The sequence below is a fragment of the Choloepus didactylus genome, chromosome 25 (genome assembly GCF_015220235.1).
Source record: "Choloepus didactylus isolate mChoDid1 chromosome 25, mChoDid1.pri, whole genome shotgun sequence".
In the NCBI taxonomy this organism is placed as follows: Eukaryota; Metazoa; Chordata; class Mammalia; order Pilosa; family Megalonychidae; genus Choloepus; species Choloepus didactylus.
Window position 1 is genome coordinate 6,086,811 of NC_051331.1, and position 9,534 is coordinate 6,096,344.

Genomic DNA, 9,534 nt, shown 5'->3' on the forward strand with positions numbered 1-9,534 from the left:
TTTCTCAGGAACCCCTTTATCCTTTTTCACCACCCCGGGCCTCAGGAAAACAAAGGTTCCTACCATTTGGGCAGCACCTAAAAGCAGCCGGATTGATTTTCACCGAATTCAGAAGGCACCCAATTCAGTGACCTGCTTTCGGACGCAAACTGCACACGGCGCACGTGCAATTAGGCTTGGGGAGCCCCAGGAGACGAGCCAAAGGGTTGGGGCGTCATCTTCCAAAGCAGCTGGATCTGATAAGACAGTGGGTGCCCCTTGTGGCTGCTTGTGGGGAGAAAGATGTCCTGATGTATCAAGACACTGCGGGCTGATAAACTGGTTTCAAATAAAGGCCTAAATCAAAGACTCGAGGGCTTGTCAAGAGAAGAGGCCTTTCTGTCCCCAGGAAAGCCGGGGTGGAAGACACTAGGTTAGTCTGTTCTTTATTTTCATCGGAAAGTTACAGGGTTACTTATCAACAAAATGACAGTCCGGGGCAGAGACGGCCGGCGGTTTCTATGTACAGGAAGGCCCAACCTGAGGGGCCTCAGCCCCCCACAAGGCCTCTCTCGGCCTCTTCCCCAGGCCTCTAGGAACCAATCCCAAAGACTCTAGGAACAAAACCCTCCTAGAGGGTTTTCACCCCAAAGGGAGGTGACGGCTGCTGAGGTGTGGCCCAGGCCCAAGTTTCTGGCAGCCTGCAGTTTGTGGGGTCCTCTCTCCCGGGAGCCCACCTTACCCCCTCCTCCCTCCCAGGCAGGCTCTCTCGGACGCTCCCGGGACCGCCTAAGATGGGCTCATGGCTTCCCACTCTGGCCTTCTTTCCTTTCGGGTCGCCGTTTTAACACCGAGACCTCTCAGCCTCTCTGTCCTGGAGAAACAAGGGCTCACGCTGCTGCCTTTCCTCGTGTCCCCCGTTTTTGTAGGAAAACGACGATGCTCTCCGTCGGTCGGACGCTTGCGGGCACGGGAAACCAAGGCGGCTCAACAGGTGCAGTTCTGCTGGTCGATCTGTTTCCGACAGGGCTCCATGGTGACAGCCACCCCCACCCCGCTCCGGCCCGACGTCATGCGTGTCACCTCGCTCCACGTGTCCGAATCCGGGTCGTAACACTCCACGCTGTCCAGGAACGTGTGGCCGTCGTAGCCCCCTGCGGGAGGAGCAGAGGGGACGGCCGCTTGTCAGGCCACCGCGGGGGACGGGCGAGAGAGGGAGATGCGATCGACCACGGGGAGAGGCCAGGCCCCCCCCCAAAAGTGTGCCCCTAGCACAGATGGGACACATCGGGGCTCTTTTCCCTTTCTCCCACCCTGGTCCCTGCCTGCAGGGCCTCACCGAGGACGTAGATCCTTCCTTGGTGCACGGTGATGCCCAGGGCGCTGCGTCTGTGCTTCATGGGGGCCACGAAAGTCCACGTTTCGGTCTCCACGTCGTAGCGCTCCACGCTATTCAGCTGGTCCTGCCCGTCGTAACCCCCCGCGGCGTAGATGCAGTTGTGCAGGACGCAGACGCCTAAACCACACCAGGCAGAGAGGGTGATCCCGGGCCTTCCCGACGGGCCCTCCCCTCTCCCGAGGGACCCTTCGGAAACAAAGTTGGGAGAGAGGGCAGCTCGGACGCTGTGGGGATCTGGCTCTCCTGGGGGTGGTGTGGGGGTCGAGATGGAAACGGGGAGGCCTCACCCAGGCCTGGGAGCTCCCCACCTTGGCCCCCCACAGCCCCCCACCCACCTGCCCCACTCCGGATGGTGTTCATGGGTGTGATCATCCGCCACTCGTTCCTCTCGGGATAGTAACACTCGGCCGAGCTGAGGCGGCTCGTCCCGTCGAAGCCCCCGACGGCGTAGAGCAGACGGTTGAGGACAGCCACCCCCACCCCAATCCTTCGCGTCAGCATGGGGGCCACCAAGTGCCACTCGTCCCGCTCTGGTTCATACCTGCAGGGAGGAAATAACCACAGTGATGAGGGCTGAGCTTTGGGGGGGATCCACGGATAGGGGGTCACACTTAACCCCTGCAACCCTCACAACCGTTCTAAGAGGCCGGAGTCATCAAGAGCTCATCCGTTTTCCAGAAACAGGTTCCCAGCCACGATGTGGTCAAGGTCACGCCCATGGCTGGTGAACCCCAGCAGCTCAGTAATAACCCTGCCCGGCCCGGTGCTGAGTGTTACATGCGTCGGCTCTGGCCCTGTTGGGGGGCAGGTGGCCCCATGTGTCACCCCCACCTCACAGATGACAAAATGGAGGTGCAGGGGCAGGGGAGCATGCACAGGGTCACCGAGTAAGTGGTGGTGGTGCTGGGCCTTGACCCCAACTCAAATTCCCAGCCGGAACAGCTGTCCTCGAAATGCAAGGCTTGAAGTCAAGTGCATGCTTTTGCTCTAGGAGTAATTATTGCTACTTCCTCTTTCCTTTCCCCCTCAGGCTGCTGCACCAACCCATCATCCCATTTCACAGACCACTTGCATGAGAAGCCTCCGAGGCATTTGTTTGAAATTCCTATTCCCTGGCCTCACTCTGAACCTATTGATTCCATGTTTCCAGAATCCCCAGCAGTGGGGCTGGGGAATTTGCCCTGTTTCAACAAGCTCCCTAGGTAAGAAGTGCATCCTGGACTACATATCTGGGAGGAAGAGAAGGCAAAGGACCAGGCCAAGCAAGGGCTGGAGAGAGCTCCAAAACACTCGGCTACTAAACACAGGGCTGCCACGTACAGCTGTGCAGGTTGTGCACTGCACAAAGGCACCCCAACTCAGAACGCAGCTGTCACATCGAGGGCCTCATCTGTCTGTTTAGTATGATGATTTGGGGGCAGGCAGCAGAGAAGTGTCGCATTTGAGCACAACCAGCATATCAGAATCCCAAATGGATGGAACTTTTCCCACCTCCACACAAAGGAGCCCTGAGGGTTTGCAATGGCCTTAAGAGCAGTCCCCAGCCCCAGACACATCATCTGTGGTCCCCGATCTTCAATCTCCCAGGGGTTTTAACATCTGCTCCCCAAAAGGCAGGGAGGGGAGAGGGGCCCTGGCCCCTGCCCGGCACCCCCACTCCCCCACTCGCCTCTCCACGCTGTTGTGGTGGACGCAGCCGTGGGAGCCGCCCACCGCGTAGATGTGCCCGTCGATGACCCCCACGCCGATGCGGTTGCGGGGCACGCTCATGGGGGCGCAGGGCGACCACTGGTTGGTCATGGGGTTGTAGCAGTCCAGGGCGGCAGAATCCGTGTTGCCGTCGGGGGAGTTGTTGCGGCCGCCCACCGCGTAGAGCAGGCCGCCCACCACGCAGCCCGCCAGCCCGCTGCGCGGCACCTGCAGGTTAGCCAGGCGCAGCCACACGCCGTCGCTGGGGTTGTAGGCCTCCAGGTAGCTGAGCGACTGGCGGAAGTAGCCCCCCGCCGTGTAGATGAGCCGGCCCACCTTGGGCGCCCGGCAGGGCATCACCTGCGTGGGCTTGTGCAGGGTGAGCTCCTGGAAGATCTGCACCAGGTAATCCTTGCAGCGCGAGTCTGACTGCAGGATCTCGCACTTCTGCAGCTGCATCTGCAGGAAGTGCGGCGTGAGCGCGTGGCAGCGCACGGCCCGCAGCAGGGCCTGCACGTAGAAGCGCCGCTGCTCGCAGTCGTACTTGACCCAGTTGATGCAGGCGTGGAAGACCTCGGACTCGCAGCGGACGTTCAGGTCGTCGCGGCTGATGAGTGTCACCAGCTGGCAGTGGGACAGGTTGAAGAACTCCTCCTGCTTGGCTACCTGCGAGCAAGGTGGAGACGCATGCACTTGTGGGGCTGGCTCCTCCTGTCTGCGGCCCCGTCCCTCTCCCCCAGGAGCCTGTGACCTTGGACAGGTCACTCTCCCTGCCTCCACAGCCTCAGTTTCCTCCTCTGTAAAATGGGGATTCCAATAGCAAGAACCTCGGGGGCTATGAGGATTCAATGAGTTACTGTTATGTGTTCAGATAAATGGGCCACTGATGTCAGGTTCCCGGTACCTTTTCGGCTTTTGAACAGTAAGAGTATGATACCTGTTTTTTAAAAAAATGAGATTAGCTTTTTAAAAAGGATAGGTTGGCTGAAAAGGAAAAAGTTAATAGCGATAGAATATTCCGGGAGCGGGGCAGGGCGGGGGGGAAGTGCAGGCTTTGAAGAAACCAGCCTGAGCTGCAATTTTGGACCCACCGCTTCCTAGGTGCGTGCCCTGGGGCAAATCCCAGACTCCCTGCGTCTTGGTTTTCCCACTCTGTAAAATGGGGATTGTATCCATAGCTGTTTCAGAGCAGGGCAACTCTTAGAGGAAGTAGGATGTGGGCAAAAATTTCTTACCAGGAGCCTGTGTATATAAACAACTTTAGTCACCCCAAATCGGCAGGTCGGCAGTATTCTGGCGCCCCAGTTCTGTGCAATCCCAGAGGGCCAATTACTAAGTTAGCCTCCTGGGACCAAGCCCCAGGACTAATTTATAGGTGTCAATGCCAGAGCTTGTTGGGGCATCTGGTCAACCACTTGCAGAGTAGAGGCGAGGAAAGCACCCAAAAGAGGAGAATGTGGGACACCGGGGGTGTTAACCCCAGCTGATCCCAGCCCCCAGAGGAGGACTTAGAAAATGTCAAGGAAGACGCTTCAAAGCCTGGGGCTCCCTGAGGCTTGGGGACCCGGGCACGGCCTCCTTGACTGGGTACACAAATAAGATGGTTAAGAAAATTCAACAATTGAATTCAGCACAGGGGCTGGCACACAGTTACGTGCTCAACAAACAGTTAGCACCATGGCAAGGGTACAACTGCTAGTCACTGCCATGCAGGAATTAGGTGTCATCATTGTGATTTTTCAAGAATCCTCCCGACATTTTCTGTCAACTTTCTCCACTTGAAAGACAGAAACGAAATTAAAAAAAAAAAATCGGAAGGATGACATGGCACAGCCCCCAGAAAACCCACCTAAGGGGCAATCAGTCTTGCAATTTGCAACCTGGCATGGCTGTTCGTTAAATCTTGGTTGACTGCCTGCAAGGCTGGCAGCCATGCTCAGCACGCCCCAGGGCTCGGGGTGCAGGGGTTTGGCCGCTGTCATGCCCTCCCTACCCCTGTCCCCATCTTGATCCCAGAGATCCATGAAAACCCCACTTCCACGGCCATCTCCCTGAGTTCTCCCCAGCTGTGTGGGGCCAGAAGCTCGGAAACCCACTTTGCCGCAGCCACCTGCCGTGGCCCTTCCTGCACAACGGGGACCCAGCCTCCTGTCCCCCCTTTCTCCTTCTCGCTCACCTCCCCAAAGTGCATGTAGATGTACTCGCGGGCGCGCTGGTGCAGCTCTGCACAGCCGATCTGCTCGGCGAAGTTGGCGATGCCGATGGCGTTGCTCGGGTCCAGCTGCTGCACCAGGAAGTCGCTGCAGGCGCGGACGACGCTGTCGATCTGGTACATGACGGCGCCGTTCATGACGTGCAGCACGCACTTCTCGCCCATGGAGATGGAGGCGGTGTAGGCGAACTCGATGAGGCGCTCCATGACCTTGGGGTGGATGCCCTCGATGGACACCACCTCCATGCCCTGCTCCCGCAGCCCGTTGGTGAACATGGCCTTGAAGACGGGGCTGGACGAGGCCAGCACCACCTTGTGCGCCATGAATTGGGCGGCCGGAGCGTCCTGGTACTTGACCTGCAGCGTGACGTCGCACAGCTGCTGGCTGAGCCGCAGCTCGTTCATGATGCCGAACGCCTGCTTCGTGTGATCCTCCAGGGTGTAGCTGAACGTGCGGTTGCCATGCTGGGAGGGCGTCACCTCGGCTTTGCACTCGGTGGAGGCGTACATGGCCGCGCTGCCCGCCCCCTCGGGGCGCTGGGACCACAGGGGCAGGAATCGGCTGCGGGCCCCCGCCGGGCTAGGCCCGGGTTCCGGCTGCATGGGGCTCCCGTCGACGAGGGACACCACGGCCACTGGCACTCAGGGGCCTGGAGGAGGGAGAGCGCAGCGCTGGGGACAGGGCCCGGGGTCTCCTTTCCTAAGCTAAAGCGATCCCTAGACCGGTTCCTGCCCCGACACGCCATTTGGGCTTGCTAACTGCCCCCTGACTTCACAAGGCCATCTCTAGACACAGGTCAGATCATCAACAGCCCCTGCCCAGAATCTTCCGACAGCTCCCCATGGTGCTCAGAATAAAACCGAACTCCTCAGCAGCCTGCAAGGCCCTGCCTGGTTGGCCCCTGCTCACCTCTTCCCTTCGCCCCCTCTGTTCCAGCCGTGTGGTGGCCTTTCTCTACCTCCCGCATGCCAAGCTCACTCCTTCCCTCACCTCTCACACATTTATTGAGCACCTACTGGGTGCCAGGCACTGTTCTAGGCACTGAGGACCAAAAAAAAAAAACAAAAACAAAAACAAAACCCTTCCCTCATGGAGCAGGCGTCTGGGGACAAAGGACCATAAGTAAATAAAACAAGCCAGACCAGGGCAAGAACCAAAGCTGCGAAGAACATTAAAACAGCCTTGTGACACTGTGATGGGGGGCGGTCACTTTAAACCAGGGAGTCCAGGAAAGGCTTCTGGGAAAAGGTGAAGGGAGTGAGTGGCAAGGCATAGGGTACAGCCGGCGCAGAAGCTCAGAGGCAGAATGAACGCCCCAGCTACAGAGGCAGGGAGGAGGAGGCGGAGCCAGGCAGTGTAGACGGATGGATGGGAGGGTTTGGCTGCAGCCTGCAGGGAGGGCTGAGTTGCCCTTTGGGTAGGCGGCCAGGAGAAGGGGTGCGAGCCCAAAAGGAACTCCCCAGGGTACTGAGCTCAGAGCCACCTCCCCTGGGTTTCATTTTCATCGCAGCACTTGCGGGGAACTGAAATGACCTCCTTTGCCAGTTGGCTGAGGGATTAAGCGTCCCTCTCTCCCCCAGGGGACTGGGGCCGGAGTCTTCGTCTAAGTCACGTCTGTAGCCCCCTCTCCCATGTGCTCCCGGGGCCGGGCACTGCCCAGGGGTCAGGAAACGCGGGTGGCTGGCTGGGTGCCCACCCCACTGCCCCGGCCAGAGGCTCTCCTCCCGCCCGGCCCCCTCCCCCGGGGCCGAGGCCCCGGACCTGCCTCCCCGCCTCTGACCCATCGGTCAGCGGTGACCCCGGAGCACGGGGCACCAAGCGACAAGCGGGGACTGCGCATGCCCCGCCCGAGCCGCCACCGCGGCCTGGAGAAGGCAGGAAGTGACCCCGCCGCGGCTCCCCGGTGCAGCCCCAGAGCGCACACCAAGCCCCTACCCTTCCATCCTCAGCAGCAGCAGCAGGAGCAGCAGCGCCCCGGGGTCCGCGGGCCTCCGTCCGTGCGGCGCGGCCTGGGCCCCTTGCCTGAGCCCCCCACCCCGGGCCACCCCGTCCAACAACGGGATGGCACCCGGGACGCGCCCTCCCGGCCCTTCCCAAGGCCGCGGGGATCCCCCGAGGCGCCCCGGCCCGCGGCGATCGGCTCCCAGAACCCCCGGGCCGGGCCGCGGGGCCCGGCGCCCCCCGCACAGGCCGCCTCACTCACCCCGCCATGGCCGCGCTCGGGCTCCGCCTCCCCGCCCAGCCCGGGCGCCTCCATCGCGGCGCCGGGGGGAGGCGCGCGGCGCGCAGGTCACCATGACTCAGCAGGGCGGGCGGCCGCGTGTCAGAATAGAAGTCCCCGCGGCCCAGGCCTCGGGCAGCCGGGGGAGGGGAGAGAGGCCACGCTCGTCGCCTCCGCCCGCCTCGGGTCCCCCCACCGCCGCCGCGATCGCCGAGGCGCAGCCCCAGCGCCCGCCGCGTCCGCAGCGCCCGCCACTGGGGTGCGCCAGGAGACTGCGGCCCCCGGGAATTAGCGACGCAGGCTCGGCGCCCGAGCGCGCTCCAGCCCGCCCTGGGGACCCCCGTGGGCACCCAGCCACCCGCTCCCGCCGCCGCCGCCGCGCTCACCTCGGGCCCCGCGTGCGCTCCGGAGCTCTCGGAGCCACCCGCGCGCGGCGCTTCCGGGAGGCCCAGGTGGCCGCGCGCCGCGATCGCGGGTGTCCGGCCTGGTCAGCCGGCGCCGGGGACCCGCGGGCAGCAACGCCGTCGGGGGACCTGGGCTCCCGGGCGGCCGCGGGACGCCTGGGAAGGAGGCGGGGAGAGGGTGGGGAGGGCGCGGCTGGGCCCGAGCCGCGATTCCCCGCCCTTGCCGCAGGTGCCCGGCGCCGGCCCGGCGGGGACCTGTCCTCTTTTTTTTTGCGCCGTCCCTTCCATCCTCCCGGTTTGGTCGCCGGCGCGTCTCGGCGCGGGGCTGCCCTCCAAGATCTGCTCTTTTTCCACTGGGCCCGGCGGAGGCCTGGCGTTCTGGCGATCCCAGGATCCTGCTCGAGTTAGCTACATAGTTGGGTTTTCCTACTTCTTCAGTTACCTCTTATTACAAGGTGCATGGAACAGACTACTTAGACGGACTGGAAAAGAAATAGAAGATCTCAACCGACCTTTAAAGGGACTCAGTCATCAAAAATCTCCCCAGAAAGGAAAGCCCAGACGAGATGGCTTCACAAGGGAATTTTGCCAAACATGCCAAGAAGTTACACCAGTCCTGCTCAAACTCGTCCAAAAAATTGAAGAGGAGGGAACACTTCCTAATTTCATTCTGTGAGGCCATGCTAAAGCCAGATAAAGATACCACACACAAAAAAGAAAATTCCAGAACAATATCCCTTATGAGAATAGATACAAAAATTCTCAACAAAATGCTACAAACCGAATACTAGCAAAACAGTAAAAGAATGATACACCATGATCAAGTGGGATTTATCCCAAGTATGCAAAGAGGTCAAATTAAGAAAAATCAAACTTACACACCACATTGATAGAAGGGGGGAAATAATAAACATAATCATCTCAGTTGATGCAGGAAAGGCATTTGACAAAATCCAGCAACTCTTTTTGGTAAAAACACTGAGAAAACTAGAACATGATAAAGGGCACATATGAAAAACCCACAGCTAACATCATACTCAGTGGTGAAAGACTGAAAACTTTCTAAGAAATGGACAAGACAAGGATGACAACATCGTACTAGAAGTTCTAGCCAGAGCAACTAAGCAAGGAAAAGAAAAGACATCCAAGTTGGAAAGGAAAAAGTAAAACTTTCCTTATTTGCAGATGATGCGATCCTCTATATAGAATAAAGTATTGAAAAAAACGAATTCTGGCGGGGTAAAAGATCAACACACAAAATTCAGTAGTCTTTCTCTGCCTAGACATGTCTGAAGATAGGGAAATTGATTAAACTAAAGGAACAGGTAGTAACAGACAAGATGGAATTTAACAAAGGATTACGAATACCGAATCTTTATATAATTTGCTTTTTCTTAGTTGCTAGGATATTAGAATAGTTAGAAGGAAAGAATTGAAATGGTGGAAGTGTAAGCCATAGCATCCTTTGAAATATGTTCTATAGCTACCTGTTAAATTGTAATTTGAAAGCTAGACTTTTTTGTGTACATGTTAGATTTCACAATAAGGAAACAACTGAAACTATGGTACTATAACTCATGATAACTTTGGAAATTACCTATGAATCTACTTGTTAAATCATATTTTGAA

The 9,534-nt window shown here is 58.7% G+C and overlaps 1 protein-coding gene across 3 annotated transcripts; it reads right to left on the reverse strand.

Annotated features, from left to right (window-relative positions):
- Positions 1 to 362: 362 nt before the first annotated feature.
- On the reverse strand, positions 363 to 8,041 carry KEAP1 (kelch like ECH associated protein 1). 3 transcript variants are annotated; one of them, XM_037818562.1, is made up of 6 exons: positions 7,888 to 8,041; positions 5,244 to 5,929; positions 3,048 to 3,733; positions 1,714 to 1,919; positions 1,319 to 1,495; positions 363 to 1,133 (listed from the first exon to the last, which is right to left on the reverse strand). In XM_037818562.1, the coding sequence occupies exons 2-6, from the start codon at positions 5,880 to 5,882 to the stop codon at positions 967 to 969; spliced, it is 1,875 nt and encodes a 624-aa protein (XP_037674490.1). In that variant the 5' UTR covers positions 5,883 to 5,929; positions 7,888 to 8,041; the 3' UTR covers positions 363 to 966. The 3 variants fall into 3 exon arrangements, with proteins under 3 accessions (XP_037674490.1, XP_037674491.1, XP_037674492.1); XM_037818563.1 differs by lacking the exon at positions 7,888 to 8,041 and adding an exon at positions 7,484 to 7,679; XM_037818564.1 differs by lacking the exon at positions 7,888 to 8,041 and adding an exon at positions 7,216 to 7,367.
- Positions 8,042 to 9,534: the final 1,493 nt, after the last annotated feature.